General features: G+C 42.6%; 1 protein-coding gene across 1 annotated transcript; it reads left to right on the forward strand.

The window, feature by feature from the left end:
- Positions 1-1,004: 1,004 nt before the first annotated feature.
- On the forward strand, positions 1,005-21,481 carry clstn3 (calsyntenin 3). Its single transcript, XM_034553751.1, has 19 exons — positions 1,005-1,312; positions 2,182-2,248; positions 4,996-5,118; positions 6,534-6,744; positions 6,927-7,135; positions 8,181-8,330; positions 8,716-8,901; positions 8,986-9,273; positions 9,859-9,971; positions 11,460-11,619; positions 12,345-12,404; positions 12,555-12,703; positions 13,758-13,906; positions 16,850-17,076; positions 17,254-17,415; positions 18,002-18,147; positions 18,292-18,427; positions 20,211-20,395; positions 20,488-21,481. Exons 2-19 carry the CDS (start codon positions 2,182-2,184, stop codon positions 20,635-20,637), a joined length of 2,871 nt encoding a protein of 956 aa, XP_034409642.1. The 5' UTR covers positions 1,005-1,312; the 3' UTR covers positions 20,638-21,481.
- Positions 21,482-22,308: the final 827 nt, after the last annotated feature.

Raw genomic sequence — 22,308 nt, forward strand, 5'->3', positions numbered from 1 at the left:
GCCTCCCTCTGTTCAGTCTACTCCACTCCTTTTTGTCTGACTTGATTCAACCCCTCGGCCCTCAGCTCTTAAATGCACAGATGTGAAAGGAGGAGACTTGCGCACTGCCCAACCATTCAGTCACAACAGTTGATTGTTTTGGTTCATCCTATACGCTGATCTCCATAAATAGGGTTTTTATTTTTTTTGAGGAAACTCATTTTCGAACTGGAAATAATGTGTTTAACTCATGGCCTGCTCTTCTGTTAACAGCAGGTGATATTTAAATGAAGTGTGACGTGGAAGCATCCCATTCCTCTGTGGGAATGCATCTTCATTTTGTTTATTTTAAATATTTTGAGGGGGTGGGGTGGGGGGGCTGTTTCATCTGATCCACAGCATGCTGGAGGAAGGCCCAGCACTGCTGCTGCTGCTGCTGCCGTCCTCTCGCTGATGCTGACACACACATGGACAGGACAAACCTCACTGTAGCAGCAGCCCAGATTTTAGTAATATTTATACATGACATGGTGATTATTAATTGATGTAAATTGCTATGTTAAGAGACTACTTTTTTGCCTTATTCCTACCAAATGTACAAAGTAAAAAACTTGGGATGGACTCGGGGTGGGTTGGGAGTGATTTTCAAATACAATTTTATAATGTTCATTAAAATGCTGCATTTCAAACACGGACTCTGGTTATTGTGTGTCCCGTCCCTGCATGTGTCCGGGGCAAAAGGGGTGATATGACGCAATTTTGCAGTCTGAGCCGTGGGCGAATTTATATATAAACATATGAAAATTAAAAAAAAATGTTTTTAGTGGGGCGCAAACCTAGAGCTGATATCAAACGTGATGAGATGAATCGTTGGGTCTGAGTCACTCTCGATGTGCTTTCAACAGCAAAAAACAGCCAGAGCAGCAGTCTGGTACCGAGCTGGTGGGGGCCGGAGAGAGAGAGAGAGAAGGACGCAGTGTGGGCGGGTTAAGAAACGCCGAGAGGGAGGGGACGACAGCGTAATATTCCCACCGTTTTTTTTCCACTCCTCCGTAGAGCCTAAAAAAAACAAGGGCATCCATCGGTCTCTCGATCTTCCTCACACCTCATCCCCGAGTCTCACGTCAGGCTGAACTATCCGCGCTGTCATCTCTTCAGCTGCCGTGTGAAGACTATCCGTGTGTGTCCTCTCCGACACCTGGAGGTTTGTTTGCACCCTGCGGGGTGGCGCGGGGGGGGGGGATTGCCGAGCCGAGCGGCAGGGGCGTAAGAGGCGGATGCTGTGACCGTAGAGGCTGGGTACAAACCGGGAGCATCACCGCAACTCACCACGGTAATGTCAAATCTTGCTGCAGCTAACATTCATGTATGCGACATTTCCTCTGCTGGCTCGAGGGTGAGCTCTCAACATGGCCAGGCGTGCAGCCCAAGCTGGTAATGTGTGTCAATACCAGCCTGTAATGTAAATCGGCTGATTGTGTCGCATAGCATGTTTCTCTGGTCTTGGATGGATGTGAAGCCGGAACAACATGTGAACAGATGGAGTCATCGTTATATGTTTCCTCTTCTTTTTTTAAATGTGTTTAATGTAATCTACAGAGCATGTTGTCCTGAGGACTGCAGCAATGAAAAAAAAAACGTAGAGTCTTGTTATGTCAATGAGGGCATGAATCCCCCCCACCCCCAAGGACTCATTTTTCAGTTGTGGCCACAAGACAGCAGATGCGTTATTTTAACCTCACAACCCACAATTAAAACATCGGAAAACACCCACACAGCCACATGCCAAACCTATCATAGTGACGCACGCACGCACATGCACACACAGCACGACCAGGTATACGTGCATTCACCATATAGGCTTTTCTCTGCAAGTGTGTCAGTCTCATTCTGAGGAAAAGGCAGAAGCAATTATGGTGTATTGGTTTATTAATGCTGACTCAATATGCAGCACCAAATCCAGTTTGTCATGTCGGGTCTCTCTTACATGTATAGGCCTCCAAGGGTACATACATGACACCTGAGTTGTGTTAAAAGGCACAAGCGGAGCATCTGAAAGGTCCGGTCCCCCTCTTTGTGTGTCTTGTTACTGTATCTGTCTCCGTCAGTGTTGATCAGTTATTGATGCATGTACTTTATTCCCCACCCTGTTGCCCCCTCTACCTTTCCTTTCCTTTCCTTTCCTCTCCTCCCCTCCCTCAGATGGACAGAATGAATTTTCTCTCCTTCTTCCTCCTTTGCTTGACTTCGGTTGCCAATGGCAACAAAGGTCAGTTCCTCATCATTTTAACTGGTAATTGTGATGTGTTGAGATGATGGTTGACATCGACATGCGAGCACAGACCTGTCAAGGTGCTCGGGCAGGGCTCCAGCTGTTTTACCTTGAAATACTCCTGATGACTTTATTGTCCCGCACAAGTGTATTATTTAGATATCAGTTTCCTCAAACAGGCCACGTACACACACATGTTTGTACAGTTTGTGCTTCGTGACCCAGCGTGCATGCGTCTGTTTCAACGGTGCTGTGACTCTGAGAAGATGATCTGTTTCCTCCTCTGGAGCAGATTCATCATCATGGATAACCATGACTCTCATTCAACATCATTGTTCCCATGATTATCACGCTGAGGGAAGGCAAAATGAAACAGACAGCGAGGAGGGAGGATGTCAGAGAAGGAAGTGGTAGAGGAGAGTGATGCAGGGAACACAAGGAGATTTAGGAGAGATGGAGTGTCAGAGAAACACAGAGAAAAGGGGTGGGGAGGGGGGGGGGGGACAAGTAAAATGTTAGGAGAGGCAGAGGAGAAGGAGCTGTAACAGGAGAGGACGTGTGTGAAAAGACGCAGGCCGATCAAGAGGGAGGAGGAGGAGGAAGATGACGAGGAGGCGGTGGTGGAGAGAGAGAGGTAGTACGTGAGATCAGGTGACATGAGGGAAAAGGGAAAGCTAAAGATAACGAAACGTTTGTGTGTGTATATATATATATATATATATATATATATACATATGTATATATTGTGTGTGTGTGTGTGTGTGTGGGTGTGTCAGACAGACAAGGAGGGAGGAGGGTGGGGGTCGAGTGTCGTGGGGCGATAGAGTGACACAGAGGCGAAAAGTGCCAGGAGAGACATAGAGCAGTGGAATGGGATGCCTCTCAATCTGTAATCCCGGATGTAATCCATGGGCCTGATGCTCAGATTAATGCTATAGAGGGAGGGGGGGGGGGGGGGGGGGGGGATCAACTAAGGGGACAGAGGGGGGAGATAAATGACCAAAAAAAGAGACATGGCAGAGGCCTGTGGAAATGGAGGATGAGATGACTTGAGGCTAGACCTTGAGAAGAGAGGATGAATATCTTTGATTAGGGTGGAACTTTAAAATGTTTAGGTAATAAACAGATAATTGAAAGTTTGGTAAGATTTGTCTCCTTTAATTATTCTGTGCTCAGATTTTTTTAATTATTTTTTTTATAATCCTAATGAAATAGCTGCGTCTGTAACTAAGAATAATTTTCCATGTTGATTAATCTGCAGATTATTTTCTCAATGAATCATTTTGTTGATAAAACGTCATTTCTAGAGCCCAGTTTAGTCTCCACATTTTTTATTTAGTAGGACACAGCACAGACACAGAGATATTCTCTTTGTTACCATGAAAGAAAAGAGAAGCAGCAAATCTTCTCAACTGAGATCAGCAACATGGAAGTGTTGTTTACTTTTGCTTGAAAAAAAATACTTAAACGATTACTCAATCGTCAGAATAGTCGCTGGTTATTTTTCTGTTGACTGGATGATTATTAGTCTAATTGTTTCAGCTCTAAAAGTAGCAATGCCTCAATGTAAAAATACCCCTCGACATGTAAAAGTATGGAGAAGTATCATCAGAAGAAATTGCTTGGTCAATTTAATACTCTATTTTTGCTTTCATTAAATATACAGCAGAATGACCTCTTTCAGAGTGATATATTAGTTATTAGATTATTATTATGGATGTGTTACTGTGTAAGGAGCATTTTGATATTGTAGGTTGTTGAGCTTTATCCATCAAATAAATGTTGTGGAGTAAAAAGAACAATATTGCCCTCTGAGTTAGTGGAACTAAACTAGCATCAATTGGAAAAATACCCAAGTAAAGTTCCTTCAGATTGTACTTTTTGATTGTAAATAGTAACTTTCCGCCACTGAGAAAAAAAACAACCTTTATATTCTTCAGTATCAGAAAAGTATCTTATTGGCTCTATAATCGAAAAAATGTCAAGCAATAAAAGTTCAATCGGATTCAGCAGCCGCATCCTCCGTTGGCTCTCCTCTCACAGGCGAGACGACACACGTTAGTTGCAGTCAGATATTGAGGAACATTTACTGTGAAGACAACAAAGAAATTCCTAAACACAAGTCTTGCAATTCAGTCTGATTTCAAACTCTGTGTCTTCTGTGTTCAAAAGATGGAAGACAAGAGAGGGGGAGGCTTTTGTTTTTTTGCTGGGGTGTAACATCGTCATCCTTCTGGCTCATTAACTTGCCCTTTTGATCAATCAGTTTCTGAACATTCAGCACAAGGATTAATAATTAATTTGCAATCAAAGGTTAAATTCACAGTAAACCTCGGGCATTTGATTTGGACACGGCTGGTTCTTTTCACGAGTTATTATTGCGCGGCACCTGTGGCAGCCCAGTTTGGCTGATTGATACGAGCAATATACATCTCTGTGTGTGAGAAGGTGACATCTGACTGGCCTTAATTACGCCGCCAACCAGGCAGGTGTGTAGAGTGGCACTTGACACGAAGAAGAGGAAGGAGGTCTATTTGGAGAAAGGAAGAAGAGGGGAGATCTGTGGGGGTGTGAATGTGATTAAACTGTCCTTGTGGTCACACATCAGACATACATTGTGTAGTTTTCCACTCATGCTCACCATGTCCTTGCCCATAATGGAGTGTTAAAAATAGAAACGTTGGTTCCTTCTAATTGCTCCATTTAACCCAAAGCCTCTTCGGTCTCTTCTGTGTGCCGTTCAGCCAATAAGCACAAGCCATGGATCGAGACAGAGTACCAGGGGATCGTCATGGAGAACGACAACACGGTGCTGCTCAACCCCCCTCTCTTTGCTCTGGACAAAGACGCTCCACTTCACTACGCTGGTAACACCAACCACATGAAACTGCATGGGGGGGAGACAGGATGACAATATTTTTTTTTAAATCCCTAAAATATCTAAACTTTTCCATGAATGTACTTGAACATCCACAGAACTGGCTGCTGTGTAAAATAGGTCAAATCAAGTACTCGCACAGCCAAATTGAATATCCCGTCACCAGGGCCAAATTGAAAGTGATCTCCCCAGGCCTGGCTTGGGCTTTAATAGTAAACACAATGCAGATGTTTACAGAGGTTTGGAGCTCTCAGACTGTTGCCATTTCCAACAATCTTTCCCAACAGACCAGTCTAAATAGTAAAGGCAATGTGTTCAGTCACAGAGTCCACTATTTGTAGGCCATCATCGTGTAATTCAACCCTTCATTACAGGAGCAGCAGTCAGCAGCATGAGGAAATAAGGTTATCTTGTTGGCACTCCTGTAAATAACTGTGTTCAGTCAAATTGTAACACATTGACTGGAATTACTAAGTGCTTCCCGAAACTTATTGGGCTTGTGTCAAAAAGGAAGAGAAAAGTAGGTGTTTGAGCAGGAAACCTTTCCTACCTTCAATTTATGTCAGCCAGGAACGATCAGCTGCTAGAAAGAGAGCCTTTTATTCTATCATTAGTATGATAAGATGGAGGGGCACTTAGAGGAATCCCCCAGATATCGGTCTCGATTAATATCGTCTGAAAAAATCTACTCGATATTAAGATAAATTGGCACAATTAGTTTAATAGTCATAGATGCAATGATAGGTATTTAAACATCAGACATCGGTGCTTTCCTTTCTCATGGCAGGATAACATTCTGGTTATATGTCACTGGTTGTTGTTGCTGTTATAATAAAAACCTGAATATGTAAAGCATACAGTCTGCTTCACAGAAAAAAAACTTTGAATAACATAAATGAATAAATAAATACATTTTGAAATAATTTAAATAACTGTTGCAATTTACAGAGGAAGGCTGTACCAACGTTTAGAGGCGTTGGCAGGAAATACATCTTCTTTATTTTAAGTCTAGGCTGCAGAGTTTTGCAGCACAATCTACGGTTGAGTGTAAACTATAAGGACACACAAATGTATGCTGGAGCCAGACCTGAAATGCTTTAGTAATGAGTAACACCAAAACTCTAAAATACACTGAAAGCCAATGCAAGAGGGTAACTTTGGGATTACGAATTCCTTAAAATATAAGATACAGCATTCTGTATAATCTGTGAGCAGCCGTTGCCACACAAATGTCAGATAATAATCCAATGTTTGACAGAATAGGAAGTTAATTAACATTATAGTAATATACTGGATATTTATAGACAATTTATTTATGAAAGAAACATACAATATGAGTTCATTTGGATTTACAGTGTCTATAATTTGATACATTTAGTTTAATCGCTCCTCTTCCTCTTCCAGGTGAAATCTGTGGCTTCCGGGTCCATAATGGCCCCTCGGGTTCAGGCTCAGTCCAGTTTGAAGCTGTGGTTCTGGACCGCTCCACCGGAGAGGGCCTGGTCCGGTCCAAGGAGCCGCTGGACTGCGAGAGCCAGCGGGAGCACAGCTTCACCATCCAGGCCTACGACTGCGGAGAGGGACCTGATGGAGTCAACAGCAAGAAATCCCACAAGTTAGTTAGTCCACTCTCTCCTCCATAGACAGAATATATAGATTTTATGTTAAACAATAACTGCAGTCACTAGCTAAAGTGTCTGTGGCTGTGCACTGTAAAGACTATCTGCTTCCTGTTGTTACAACAATCCACGCATCTATCTCTGCTTGTGTCTTGCTTCCCACTCCTCCTTTCCTCAGGGCCACCGTGCATGTTCGCGTTAATGACGTCAATGAGTTCTCCCCCGTGTTTGTCGAGCGTCGGTACGAGGCTTCAGTCCCAGAAGGACGTCTGTTTGACAAAATCGTGCGGGTGGAGGCTCTGGATGCCGACTGCTCGCCGCAGTACAGCCAGATCTGCTTCTATGACATCATCACTCCTAATGTGCCCTTTGCTATCGACAACGATGGTGAGATATGTTTGGTCTTATAGCAGTGAATCAGGAGGGTTTGGGACTCGTAGACCTATTATAGTGGTCTGCTACACTATAGCCACCATATTATCTTCCTCACATGCTGTCTGCACTATCTGCTCTTTATGGCCTTTTGCTAGAATCACTAAATTCAATATTAAGTATTCAACTGCGTATCCCCTCAACACATGAAAAAGACTGATGCCGGACGCTGCTGGGATATTGATGTCTGCATAGCGACAGAGTGAAAAGAATTGTAGGTACTTAACTCCTCGCGCAGGTACAAACCAAGCGATGCTAAAATAGACTTTGTGTGGGTGGACTATTTTTCTGTCTTTGTAAAAACATTGCAGCAGCTGTTTTGGTTTAATATAGCATCCTTTCTTTGTTACTGGCTGCTTATAGATTCCCTAAATTGTGTTGTAATTTTATCCGTTGACTGGTTGGAGGTCAACTGTCATGAGACACAGCAGCAGCAGCAGAGGAGCTTCTTTTATGATGACTCTGCAGAATCGCCCTGGACTTGGAGGGTTTCGGAGAAGATGAGCTTGTTTTATTTTGGGTCAAACTGGTACAGAGACCTTTTGTTCCAACCTCCTTCCACACGCTGTGGGCTTGTCAGTCTATTTTCTTTTCTCTTCACTTTGTCTTCTCTGTTCCTACCACTGTCTCTTTCATCCCAATGTTTCTCCTCTCGCCATGTCACACCATCACCTGTGTTACCTGTTGTCTGTCAGCTGGCATGCTGAGCGCTGTCGGCCTATCGCGGTTATTCAATTCTTATTCTTTTCATTCCGCTCTGTGCCACGTATCGTCCTCTGTTTTCTCTTCCTATTCCTGGTTATCGTGCCCTCAGTAGGGTAGTTTCTCTGTTATTGTGTGTGTGCAGTGATGGAAGCTTTATCAATGAGCGTTCATCGGTGCTGCACTTTCAAATTATGTAAGCTTGTTGTTGATGACTAACCCTGCTAGTTTCCCCTTTTATTCTCGTGTTTCATAATTCATTATCCTTTCTTTCTTTGTCGCTCTCTCCATCTCCTAGGTAACATTAAGAACACGGAGCCGTTGGACTCGAAGCGCCAGCGCGTTTTCACCTTCTGGGTGACCGCCTTCGACTGCGGAAAGAACCGAGCTCAGGCTGATGCCCAGGTGGTCGTCACCGTCAAGCCGTCCTGCAAACCCGGCTGGATCGGTAATCTGACACGGATCGCTCTCTCTCTGTCTCGGTTATCATGCTTGGAAAACTCTCGGGAGGTTTTGAGAGATGTGTTTTTGTCATCTGTGGAAACTCTTAGTTGTGCGTGGGGCTTCTGTTGGGATGAATCACCTTTGCATCCTTATATCAGGAGCTGAGTTTTCAAGAGGTGGTGCTGAGCCTGAGTAATATCAAGGGGAAGACAATTTATTAAACTGTGAGAAGATCCTTAGATTGTAGATACTACAGCAACCATTTCTAGTGATTGCCTCACATTAGATTTCACCACTGGGATGAGCACACTTTATTGACAGCGAATTATAATTTAAATAGATTTTTTTTAAATCCAAATGTTGAGGGTCAGGTTGTACTACTTTTTCAGGATGGACCAAGCGTGTAGAGTACACACCCGGGTCAGGCAGCATCCCCTTGTTCCCCAGCCTGCATTTGGAGACCTGTGAGGAGACTGTGTGGAACATCCAGGCCACCGTAGACCTCCAGACCGGCCACATCGGGAAGGGCTGTGACAGAGACAGCTACTCTGACAGATCTGTCCGACGGCTGTGTGGTGAGTTCTGGTTTAAATATGTAAATCTGCTCAGGGCAGGATCCTTTTCTCTATTAACATTTTTTATCTCTTTTTCCTTATCAGGTGCTGTCAGGGGTGAGGTGGACCTCCTCCCTCCTCCATCTCCAGCTGCCAACTGGACCTCCGCTCTGCCCACTCTCCCCTCTTCCGATTCCTCTCTGGTCTTCTCCTTCAACGGATCCAACCATGTCGCCGTGGTGCCGGATTCGGTTGTCTCCGCGTTGTCGGGCGACCACTTCACCCTGCAGCTGTGGATTAGAAGGGGCGGAGCCAACATCCAACCTGCGACCACTCAGACCAGAGGCAGTCGCAAGGATGAGGAGACTATTGTGTGCAGCACTGTCAAGAATGGTGCGTCATATGGTAGAGTCATGGTTTTACTGAGATTTGAAGGAATAATAGCGTGTTGTAATATAGAGTGTTTTCAAATGTGGGATGGTAAGGAAAACATCCGACATGAAACCCCTAGAAGGTTATCCATTCAATTCCCAAGAATTACAGACAAAGTCAAGGCTGAAAGAAAAGAAGAAAAAAAACCTAAAGCAGTTTATAGCTTCAACAACTTCTATCAAGGTGCTCTTGAGAGAGACGCTTAACCCCCAGCTGCTCCACTTGAGCAGCCAAGTGGACAGCAGCAGAAGAACAGTAAAACTCTGTAATTGTGCCTTGGCAGAATATTGTATGAATATTTTCACCTTTATGACTTTGTAGCGGCGGCGCTAGAAAACAGAGCGTTCGGCAAACCTTCCCTCGGGTGAAAACAGCAATACAATTCCCAGTTAAGAACGAGAGAACAGAGATTACAATCTATATTAAACGCATTGCACATTTTTATGTCTTACTGTGGGGTATTCTCTGAAGAATTGCTTGGTGATATTAAGACAGTTTGACAAGACCACACTGACCCACCAATTCTTTTTCTGTTCTGCTCTACAGATGATTCTTTCTCCCACTATTCCCTCTCTGTCCACGGCTGCCGCCTCTCTCTCTTCTACTGGCCCGACGTCTCCGCTGCACGGCCCGTCAAGTTCTTGTGGAAACTGGAGCAGGTACTGAGGGACCCGCACCACTTAGCTTTGATGTTCTTCTGTATTTGTACATTTTGAAATGATACTGAAATGGGGGGAATTCAGTTGATAGTATGTCTGTGAAAAGTCAAACTTCTGGCTCAGACAGCTATTTGATCAAATCTCTTTCTTTCGGTGATACATCAAAGAACAGTACTTCTATGTACTTTCAAATCTCTCTATGTCAATCTTTTATTGTCATTCAGTCAGCACATAGGTGGGTGAAGGGGGTTTGTTTTGACTGAAGCTGGTCCCAGACAGATTGAAGCAGCATGGATTAAAGGAAGCTGAGCTGATACAGAGAAGATTTGTCAAATCCCTCCGTCTGACCCACGATATCTTATTACCCCGGTCTTTTCTGCCCCTCTGTCTGTATAATTAAATAATAAATCATGCATTTTATTTGTAAAGCACTTTTCATTCAAAAATAATCTCAGAGTGCTACAGAGCCAGTAGATACTGTAGTTAAAAACAAAACTATAGCTGGCAGTGATTTAACACAAAGTCAAAAAGGCCTTCCTGAATAAAAAGGTTTTTAGGCCGGTCTTAAGAGTCCAGTGTTGGCCTCACGTGGTCTGGGAGACGGTTCCATCAAAAGGCCCGGTAGGTGGCCCATGGTGTGGAGCTTGGTGTTGGGCACCCGGAGGAGCAGCGAGCTGTTTGTATTCCTGCTGATTCGTCTGTAGAAAAAGCTCCAACAAATGTGGACAAGAATTTACACGGATGAAATATTCACCAGTCGTGGAATGTGATGTACTTTTTTTTTGATGCACTACATTTATATGTCAGCTAGAGTTACAGTACATGTCACTTCTCAGATTAAGATTTTACACAAGAAACATGATCAGTTTATAGAATACAATACATGTATAAAGATTAAACCAGTGGATCTAAACTCAATCTAGCGTTATCTAGTCAGGCCCTCTATGAGTTGCTGCCCAGATGGTTTTATTGAGATAACTGTTCGAGGGCCAAAGAAATACGATTATTCAATAAACAAAGATTACCAAAAAAGGAGAGCGCATTTGTTATTTCCCCTTTCCTACCCCATTAATCATCTCAAAATCCCTCAGATTTATCTTGTGACCTTTGGTTGGAAAACAATGACCTAACTTTGTATAAAGTAATTCTTTTCAACCAACAAAATCCATAACAACATGAATAATAATGTGATATGTCAGTCCCAGTAGCCATTTTCTCTGCAGAACCTTTGATACTTTCATCACGTTTTAAGGGTCATACCTTTGTAGTCGAATTATAATAATTATAAATGCAGGACGTTTACTTAACAGAGTATTGTTACCATGTTGTATTGGTTCTTTCGTAGATAAAACATCTGAATATGTCTTCCACCGTTGATATCTACAAAGAGTAAAGGTTCAATCCTTCACCTTGATAGATATTCCAACGGTTTCCTTTGTTCAGGCTCAGGTTGACTCAGGTTGACTCTGTTTTATCTCTGTCCAACAGGTGTGTGATAGTGAGTGGCATCATCTGTCACTCAGCGTCCAGTTCCCCTCCGTGACCCTGTATGTCGACGGTGTGACCTTTGACCCCGCCCTCATCCATGACAACGGCGCCATCCCCAACCCCGCCCCCCGCCAGAGGATGTTCATCGGCGCCTGCTGGGGTAACACACTGAAATCTATGCTCAGCGTCTCCACAGCTGACATATATTTCATTTCAGCTTAATGATGGATTCTGACACAAATGTATGCAAGCAGGAATCCTGTTTTCTCTTTTGCATAAATGCTTTGAGCAGCAATTTGTGCAGTTTGCTTGCTCTTTGGCATTCCTTTGTTAATGAAATGTCATTCAGATCACACATCGCCAGAGAGGCTGAACCCTCATAAGGCACCTTCAGACAATCTGTCGAGACATTTTGCCTTGCGCCATTCACTCTCTCATTTCACTCAGTTATAATTTGATTGATGCATTTTTGTCTTTGAGGGCTAATAATATAACAGACTTATCAATTATTCAGAGCAACAGAACAACACAAGGGCCAGACAGCTATTAGCCTCTTACACTCGAATCGCTGGTTAAAATGGGAAACTGTGGCTGTCAATTAGCATTAAAATACACGCACACACACACACACACACACACACACACAGAGACACAGACACACACACACACACACACACACACTACACACAATGAAAGTCTCACACTCAACCATAACGAAAGTCGCTCTGCTGCCTGCGTAGCACCAGCTGCTGCTGGATAATGAGGAGATGGTGTATTTATGAATATCTACAATTCTCATGCTTGCATTTTCTCACTTGTTTCTCTGCGTTATTTATTATTTTTTGTTTGTTCCTATCAACCTCTGGCACGTCTCCCTCCCTGCAGAGCCCGAAGAGAAGCAGAAGGAAATACTAAACAACACCATCCCGGAGGGTAAAGACTCAGGTGATCTCCCTGTTTTCACATTGTTGTCAGCATGAGGGTGTGCAGTCGGTCAATTTACTGTGTCATTGTTGCCGTATAATTTATATGCATATTACAATATAAATGTGGTGTTATAATCTGTATTCATACTGGACTATCTCTGGTTTTTAGTGAAATATGTGGGAGGTTACCACGGCCTGTTGTCAGGGGTGACGGTGCGTCCTGGCAGCGTGGAGCCTCACAGTGTGGTGGAGTGTCTGTACGCCTGCAGGGAAGGCCTGGACTTCGGAGACCTGGAGACTCTGGGCTCCGGCATGAAGGTAATGCCTCAGAGAGCCGTAGACCGCCATGTTGTAGAGGATAACGCTCAAAGACTCCCTTATATCTTTCTTTGCCATTAGTAAAATGTACTTTCTTCACCAAACCAGCTATCTTACCTTCATCCTTGTGACATATCCACCACTGTGAATGCATACATTTACAAGAGAAATATAAATAAGAATACAAAAACATACAATACAACTTTTTTTTAAATGCACCAAAAAATAGAAAATTGTGAACCTAAAACTTGAATCCCTATTTGTAGATAACCTACGTTTTAAAAAAAAATCATCTTTCTTCAAAACACTGCATATTCAAATCTCTTTCACTTTATAATACCTACAGGTAACCAAGAGTCAGTCTTTGGCTGATTTGACCACTTGACCGGCTAAAATGTGTGTCCTCGTAAAGAGTCTTATTTTGTGTGTTATCCACTGAAATATGAATTCTTTATCATTAGACATCATTAATTGTTCCGGGTCTGCAAGTAGCTTTACATTCACAGATTAATAAAAAAGTTCATAGTCTTAAATGTCTCCTACCGATTGCATGATAAGTATGTTATGCACATGATGTGTTAAGATCCCTTTTGTTTTGTTTAATAAGGACTTAACAGCTTTGCCAGAAGGGAAGTTGCAATATCTCTTCTCTATTTCTTTGTTTGTTTCATTTGAAATCAAATCAGTTTCAAGTCTGGAGGAAGTAAAATCAGTTTTAATCATCACATGAGCACCAGGCTTTGTGAACCTATCCAACAAATGCAACACAAATTCTTTGTATGCTGCCAAATGTGTTTCTAACCTCCTCTGGTTTGGTGTGTCTTGAGGCATTTGCACAAGAAATATACCCATTTTTGTCCAATGAATGTAAAAGAGATCAGAAGGTAATATGTCTGCTAATTTTAGTATTCTTTGCACTGATATCTCTTGAAAAGAACTTTAATTGAATTTGATTGAAGAAGATGAACCCTTTCCAAGGTTTCCTTTTGTAAAGTCCAATTTGTTGACGTCTTCTCATGTAAATTCTCTTCTCTCTTCTCCTCTGGCGATGCAGGTTCATGTGAACCCCAGCCAGTCGGTGTTGGTGCTGGAGGGAGACGACATCGAGAGCTTTAACCGCGCAGTGCAGCAGGTCACCTACAGGAACTCGCTTCGCTTCGCCACCCCTGGAGTCCGACCCCTCAAACTAACCACCTCGCTCAGGTGCACACACACACACACACACACACACACACACACACACACACACACACACACACTTGGATAACTAACTGTAGTCAAATGTCGTTGGATTGAAAGTCCTCCTGTGAAAGGCAGGAGACTAACTGAAGCAGAGGGAGGGAACGAGACGCTAGTATTGTAAATTATCACTCTGGAAACCGCTGAACACCACACATGATTTGATGAGAAGTCATTTATTTCTTAATTGAAGTGTCTCTCTCTGGACTCTGTGCCTCTGCTTTACTCCTCTGACATCAAACTCATCAGACCTTGGACCTTGCCTCAGCTGTGATAAGGACTGTTGTGGCACCAAACAGATGATTAGAGAGGAGAATACGTCAAAGCACGAGAGATAACAAGGAATATCTTATCTCTTGGTTCATTCAGCCATCAAGTGGCCTTTTGCTTTGACGGAGTAAACTGTCGACTACATTAACCCTGTCGGGGTTTCACTGGTTGTTGAAGGAATCTGAAGAAACTGTTTCCCCTTTTTTAATTTCAAGTCATTTCAATTGTATTTGTATAGTTAGCTTTTTGAGAAATAATTTATTATGTGTCTAACTGAAAGTGGTTAAATTATTTCTAATTTACAATAAAGTATTGCACAAACAAACCTAATATAAAAAATTATGCGAAACAGACAGAAGACAGAATCCTCGGTTCCGTCTTGTTTCTCGCTCTGAATCACCTTGCTGTGAAAATAAAAAGCACACAAACTCTGTTTCCGGGTCAGTGCTCAGCCGTGCTTAACAACTGCTCTCTGGCTTAGCAGTCACTTTTAGCTGATGAAATATTAATTCACCTCAGGAAGTACAGTCTAGCTAGCGCATCCACTATGTGGTGTATTGTGTATTTAACCTAGCGCTGCCTGCCGACAAATCCTATCTCCTCAAACTCTCAGGATATTCTTATTACTGTCTTTGGGACTGTTGATTATAAGATTAAAATGATTTCCAGGCCACATGACGTGCTGTGATTTTGTTTTTGAGATTCAAGGTCACGGGCAGATTTTTTATTTTTTTTTTTCACTTGGTTTCTGCTCAAGTGCACCAGATTTTTTTTTTTTTTTCTGTCCTCTGGCGTGTTTTATTGCGTGTGTGAAGATTAGACTGATTTGAGGCCAGGAGTTACCCAGATGGCTGAACAGCAGGCCCTTCTGGAGAGGCCGATAGAAGCAGCTGCTCACTCTGATAGTGGAAATGTAACACACACACACATAGACACTACGCTTAATCCCCTTTCAAATGGAATGCTGAATTATAGTGCAGATGAATAAGTATGTAAGCAGCCTGTCATCAATCTGATTTGCTCTGCCTTTCTGGCAGGAAAATTAAATTGGTAACAGCAGAGCTATGATTTGGTATTTGCTATTTTCAGACCAAAGTTAACGACAGCTGTGGTGGAATTAAGGAAGTGGATTGAGAAAACGTTGCTCTGGATTGAGAACCTTTTGTCCATCATCGTGGACGTGGTTTGGTTCCTAACATTACTTGGCCACAATGTTGTTAATTTGAGAGCCTTGCTGCTTTGACTCGGGATCATCAGCATGCTAATAGGCTCACAATGCTGATGTTTAGGCTCTGATGGGAAGAAGTATTCTGATTCTCTACAGAAGTAAAAGTACTAATAACAATCTGGGAAAATACTTCACTACAAATAAAAGTTTTGCATTCAAAAAAACATATGTAGCCTAAAGTAAAAATATGTAGCCTAAGTATTATAAGCAGAATGCATCATCATTAACGTCTATGTAGATAGTTACGGTTGTGAAAATATTAAGTACTTAATACACTGTTGGGTAGTTTAATGCAATGCATCATATTCTATAATTGCTGTCCTGTGAAAACCATGTATCTCTAAAAATAATGATGTTTTCGGAGCTCAGTAATAAATTCCTGTCTGCAGCTTCGTGACGATGCCTTTTCCAGCACAGAGGGTTTTAAATTGTTTATCTAACCTAAGAAGTGGGAGAATTATCTCACCAAATAAAGGTTACACTTCATCCTGCAGTTTCTTACAAACAATCACAACAACTGGAGTTACATAGTGTTCACTACAGGAAGGGATGAAAAACTGTAATCTGAATATATCTAAAAATGGAAATATTCAAGTAACTACCTCAAAATTGTTCTTATGTACAGTACTTACTACTAATGTTCTTTGTTACATTCCAGCACTGTTAGCAGGTAGAATGTTACCTGGTTGACCATCTTATTTTAATATTTAAGCATGCTCACATTTACCACTTATCACAAAGTACAGCTGGCAATGTCATTAGTTTACGCTTAGTCATAAAGCAAAGTAAAAATGTAACCTGGTGCAATCATTAAAGGTGAACTGTGCAAATTGTACACATCAAAGTGTATTGGCAGGTCTTGGGGAGTACTTATGTGGCTCCAGAGGGAGCTGTGCAGAGTCTGATGTGACGTCTTGGGGATGAAGAAGGAGCCTGCTCTTCATCTCTGTTTGAGGCCAGGGGCTCATTATAGCCCCCTACTTGCATAACACACTTAAATCTCACAATCGGACATTTGAGTTGAATTTGGGGTAATGTTGTTCCTGTGTTATGACAAAGAAGAGGAATGCACAAAATAAAAATTACATTTTTCTACTTTTTTTGAATCCATGGTGATTCTGACAATGATAGTAAATTGCTGCAATAATATTAAAGGGATCACCTACATTGTTATAAATGACTGTGCGTGGGCTATAATGTCTGTACCCTGACCCACGGCAATCCATCTGACATCTGTTGAGATATTTTATTACAAAAAACGTACACTTGGAGTGAGAGAAAAGTTCATGGATCACCAAAGTCAGTAGGATTTGTCGTCTGGGACTGATTGTAAAACAGTTTCTATCTCTTTGTTATTGTCTCTCTTTCTTTCCTTGACTGACGTCACACACTTCCTTTGTCTCTGCCAGATGTTTCAACGAGGAGAGCTGCCTGTCTCTCAAGCAGCTGGAGGGATACCTGGTGGTTCTCCAGCCTGACGCCCCTCAGATCTCTCTGTCTGGGGTCGGCCCTCATCTGGCTCGGCCTGCCCCGGAGTTTGAGGGTCCCCGTGGTGTCCCCCTTTTCCCTGAGCTCCGGATCGTCTGTTCCTTGTCTCATGCTGTCAACACAGCTGCACAGGGGATGGAGGGAGGAGGTGAGTCATGTATTAAACAACCAAAATGCCATATCTAGTTTAGGGAGATTTTAAATATGTATCATGTTTGTTTGCACACAGCCCTCAGTCTCAGTATCTGTGTATGTAAATGAGTTGAAAGACCATCTGTGGTCTCCACCCTTTCTTTCCTAAATTGCCGTGATGATCCTCTCTTAGCTCTGATGTCTGACGCCGTGGCTCACACTTTGGACGGCTGTGAGGTCCAGCCACTTGGGGAGGAGCTAAACCCAGAGAGGGAGGAGCTTCTGGTGGACATGGATGTCGTGCGAGAGAGGGGACTGGAAATCATCAATACTACTGCTTATATTGCCATCACAGGTACTGTGCATACAAGCCTTCATCCTTGTTATTGAAATCGTATGCTGGCCAACATAGACTGCACATTACAGATAAACAACATGAAACGGACCTCAAAATATGTGAAATCTGAATTGGATAGTCTGTTAATTTCTGTTTGTGTTTCTTATGCTTAAAGTCCCTGATGTGTTTCTCTGTAACAATATTTATTTATTACTAAATGAGCAGTTTAGTAACAGTTATCTTTTGAAATATAATTTTTTTTAGCTAATGTGCTTTGTAAGCACATTACAAACCACAACTGTTGTCACATATTGATTGAAATATTTCTAAATTATAACAAGTTAAACGTTAAGTTAATATAAGAATTTATATAAGACTTCATATCTGATATTAAGACGTTGATTTGGAAGATTGGTTTTCAGGGCCTTTAAAAACATACAACAATATAAGAGATTCAAAATGACCTGAACAATGTAATCCATCTGATACAGTCACCCCATCTGTCAATAACTAGCTGCAGACTACTTTTCTCTTCTCCTCCTCCTCTCTGCAGTTCCCGTCTCGGTATTGACTCTGTCCTCTTTTTGTTCTGCGCTCCCTGCAGGTGCCGAATCCATCTCTGTGTACGAGGATGTCCTTCGCTCAGTCCGCTACCGGCTGGCCAAGGGCTCAGCCCGCTTTGAGAGGCGGTTCCGCCTGTCCTGCTCTGAGATGAACGGCAGATACACCAGCAATGAGTTGACTCTGGAGGTGAGAAGAAACATTTACAAACAGTCACACCTCTGGCACCGAATAAAGATACATGTACTTTAGATATGAGCGTGAAAGATCAGTCTAGACTTAAATTATTTTGTTTCAAATTCTTCTTTTTTTTCTCTCGCCTCCTTCCTTCAGGTGAACTTCCTCCACTCTCTGGACAGTCTGTACCACCCATCCCACTTGCTGGCCTCCCAGCAGCAGTTTCTCCATCCATCCCACCATGCTGGAGAGCTGAGCGGACACACCCTGCCCAATCCACACCGCAACTCAGGTGACATTTCCCTTTCATCAACTCTTCCTTTCAAGAACAGATATCACAAAGAGCTTCACAAAAACACAATATAAAATTAGAAAATACAGTCAGAGTACAAGAGTGACGGATAAGAGGAGCCCCGGTAGCCTCATGGTTGGTGTCTGCAGCGTCCGCCGTTTGACGACCGACAGCAGACCTTTGTTGTCGTTCCATCCTCTGTCACTGTGTTTCCTGTCTCTCTCTACACAATATCAAATGAAGGCAAAAAGATTGTGATGAGTAAAAGTAATCAATTACATACAAATGAAAATGACTGAACAAAGGCAAATTGTTTGTTAAAGGTGATTACTGCGTCCACAGATCTTAAAGGTTCCCTGTAGAGTTTCAGAACCCTTTTCATGAGTGGGTCCCTGTGTTGTTAATCTAATGAGCATGTGTCCCATAGATCCTCATGTTAATTAAACAGGAGAATTCCTTGTGCAAAAATATGTTTCTTTTGTCTCTAGCAAAATATGTTTCTTTTGTCTCTAGCTTATAAAGAGCTTCATGACAACTGGAAAAGGGGTGAAGTTTTATGTAACTCACTCAAGTAAGGCATAATTAAGGGTGTAGACGCGTTGATGGACAGGTGGGTGTCGTCTCAGGTTGCTGCGTCACCCGGGCCCACCTCAGCTCCAACATCAATCTACCTCTATGCCCATTTGTGGATTAGCTCGGAGTTAGACTGTGTCAGCTGGAGCCACCCACTTCACAACGGCTCAGACACCTATGGCTGACGTCACGAAAACTAAGTCCGTATTGTAATTCATAGTCCGACCAACAGTGTCACAGTCTTCTACTAATCAATAGCTGGCGGTGATGCGCCAAGATATGCTGCTATGCGCCAGCAAAGGCACGGAGGAGACTGCAAATACACATGTAAACCATTCTGAATGTATAATACGTCATAAAAACTAAAAAATAAATGTACTTGGCTTGTTTGTTAGACCTCAAGGATACATAGTTAGTTTTGGTGAACACCTGAATGCAAACATACCTTCTGTTTGCACGAAAAAACTTCAAAGGACGAGAATTTCAAGGTTCAGGAGCCTCAAAGGCACAATCGTCTTTAGTTTCAGGCCTGGAGCGAGGAACAACCCACAAACCTTCATCAAAAGACCTCAGAGACCTACTGGTTGAAAGGGATGCAGAACTGTAATGCAGGCAGGTGCAGAGCTCTAAAAGTAATCACGAGCCTGTGGAGCCAGTGTAAAGAACAGTGTGCATGTTGGTGCAGTGGAACCAAACATTGCATTATGGTCTGCTGCACCTCGGCGGTTTTTATTTATGCAGTAACTGCAGCTGCACAGCAGAAAGGATTGTCAGGTTTAATCATGTTATCCACACAGTCCAGCACTCCAGATGGTTAGTTTGGATAATTGTGTTATTTTTCTTACTTTCATAGTTGGTAAGTGGCTTCTATGAGAACTCATAGGCATTCAGTTATTTTGAAAAAATGATGTTTAACTTCACATGGTGATGAAACAATGAGAGTTTACACATATGAAGGAAAATGTTGTAGAATTTTGCAAAAGCTAAAATGTCCTTTAAAGGACACAAAACTAGAGGCTGAGTGATTCCTCACACAGGACTAAATAGGGCATTTCAGATAATTTCCAAAAATTCTGTATTTTTTGTGAAACAGTGTTCATTCAGTTCATTGTTGGTTGTGGTATTTTAATGATTTGTTAAAAATAATATAGTTTATAGTTTAAATCTGAAATTCTTTTATGACATATAATCATCACTTATTTTGTTACAGTGGTGCCAGGAGCAGCCACAGTCATCATAATGGTGTGTGTGGGTTTCCTGGTTGTCATGGTGATCCTCGGTGTTTTCCGAATTCGCTCCATCCATCGCCGGGGTGAGGGCGCCAGTGGCGAGTCTAAGGAGGGTAGCGGCCAATGGGACGACTCTGCCCTCACCATCATTGTCAACCCGATGGAGGTAAAAAAAACTACTAAGTTATTGATGTGATGGTAAGAAATGACCACACTGTCAAGCTCCTGTTTTCATCCTCAACCCGCTCTCTCCTGCAGTCCTACGAGACTCGTATGGGCATCTCTGCTGACACAGAGGGGGAGGGGGAGGAGGACGAGGAGGTAGCAGAGTCACCTGAAGACGCGAGCGACGACCAGCGAATCATCATAAAGAAGGAGGGGCGGGACGGCAACGCCCGTCGCTACTGAGCCACACAAGGCTTTGCACCAGTTCTCATGGAAACCACCAACCGGCTCACACACTCCAACACTTTTAATATCAACGACTGCTGACACTACTAGTATAAGGAATGTATGCTTACAAACACTACGCACAACACAGTCACTGTAATAACACTTCTTGACACTCAACGCCATATGTGACCTATAGCCAACAACGGGCAGTTGTTCTTCACCTAAATGTTCAATGGCACAATGTATACATTTAATGTAATTTAACCGCCTGAGCAAAACCCCACCAAAATTGTATGTGGTGCACCAGTTCTCGATCACAAGATGGTATTGTGTCTGTATAGCGTGAATCGGACTGCTTTTGTTTAAAAAAAAGAAGAAGATTGTATTCTATCTTTTGTTATTGAACACGGAATGAAATCTTCACAAACTGAATACACGACAACAATCCGCAACATGCAGGCCGTGAATAGACGAGTAGGCAAAGACATGAGCCTTGATCCCGACACATCCCTTATTAGACTCGACTCAAGAAGTCTCTGCACAAGCTCTTTTCTCCCTCTTTGCATCCTCTCTCGACACATTCCTCGACCACCGGTAACCACAGAGTGAAGACAGTGAGGTCAGACAGCAGACAGTCACTCTTCTTAAAAGCTAAAGAAAAACCCTACTACGCTTGCAGGTATTTTTCTTTTGGTATTGTGACTACTTTAGTGCTTCAGCTATTTTACGTGGGGTGGATGATAAAATGAGAAGATTTGAGGACTATCAACCGTACACCTCGGTATTTACGCAAGTTGGTACTTATGCAATACCCAGAAGCAGAGCAGAAGCCTCCAGGTGTTGAGTCAGGAGTCTTTGCAAAGTTTCAGCTTGTGCTGCTAAACGACAAAACATCGGCATCTACAGTAAACCAGGTCAAACCTGACCTCTGACCCCCCCCCCCCCCCCCCACCCCCCTTCGCCCCCCCACAGTGACCGCTGGAATGTCTCTAAATGACTCTCACTGCACTCACTGCTCTTACAATAACTGCAAGACGTCACATGCAATCACACACAAACACACACACACACACACACACACACACACACACACACACACACACACACACGCACACACGCACACACACAAACAAACTCCATAGTGCTACCCCTGCTGTTTCCAGAATGTCAGCTCAGCTTGGGCAGTTTTGATTGTATTGATTGTAATGAATTTTCTGTACATACAATGATGAATATTATAATATTATTGTTATTACTATTATTATTGCAGCCACCCTACTTCGGCACACTTTGAGAGGGAGCAGATTATGATTTACTTTTTCCATTTGAGTAATCACCTTTACAGCATCAGAAAACAGTACGATGATTATGATAATAATAATAGTAGTAGTGATACGGATGATAATCCCTGGCTTGATGAGTGTCTCTAAATTTGTGTGTAATATTGTTGTAATTTAAGAATTTGTCAATATCTGAATCACAGAAAAATGAGGACACGTTGTTGTGATACTTAGATACGTCTCACTCATTTTTAACATTTCAAAACTGAACCTTTAATTTATTTTCTATTTCCCTCCATCCGGTATATTTGGTTTAATGAATGTACAACTGTGTGCTTTTCCTCACCTCCCCCTCTGCCTCCCTGTCTTTCTCGCTCACCTCTCCCTCACTCTCCCTCTGTGTCTC

Source organism: Cyclopterus lumpus, chromosome 16, assembly GCF_009769545.1.
Source record: "Cyclopterus lumpus isolate fCycLum1 chromosome 16, fCycLum1.pri, whole genome shotgun sequence".
In the NCBI taxonomy this organism is placed as follows: domain Eukaryota; kingdom Metazoa; phylum Chordata; class Actinopteri; order Perciformes; family Cyclopteridae; genus Cyclopterus; species Cyclopterus lumpus.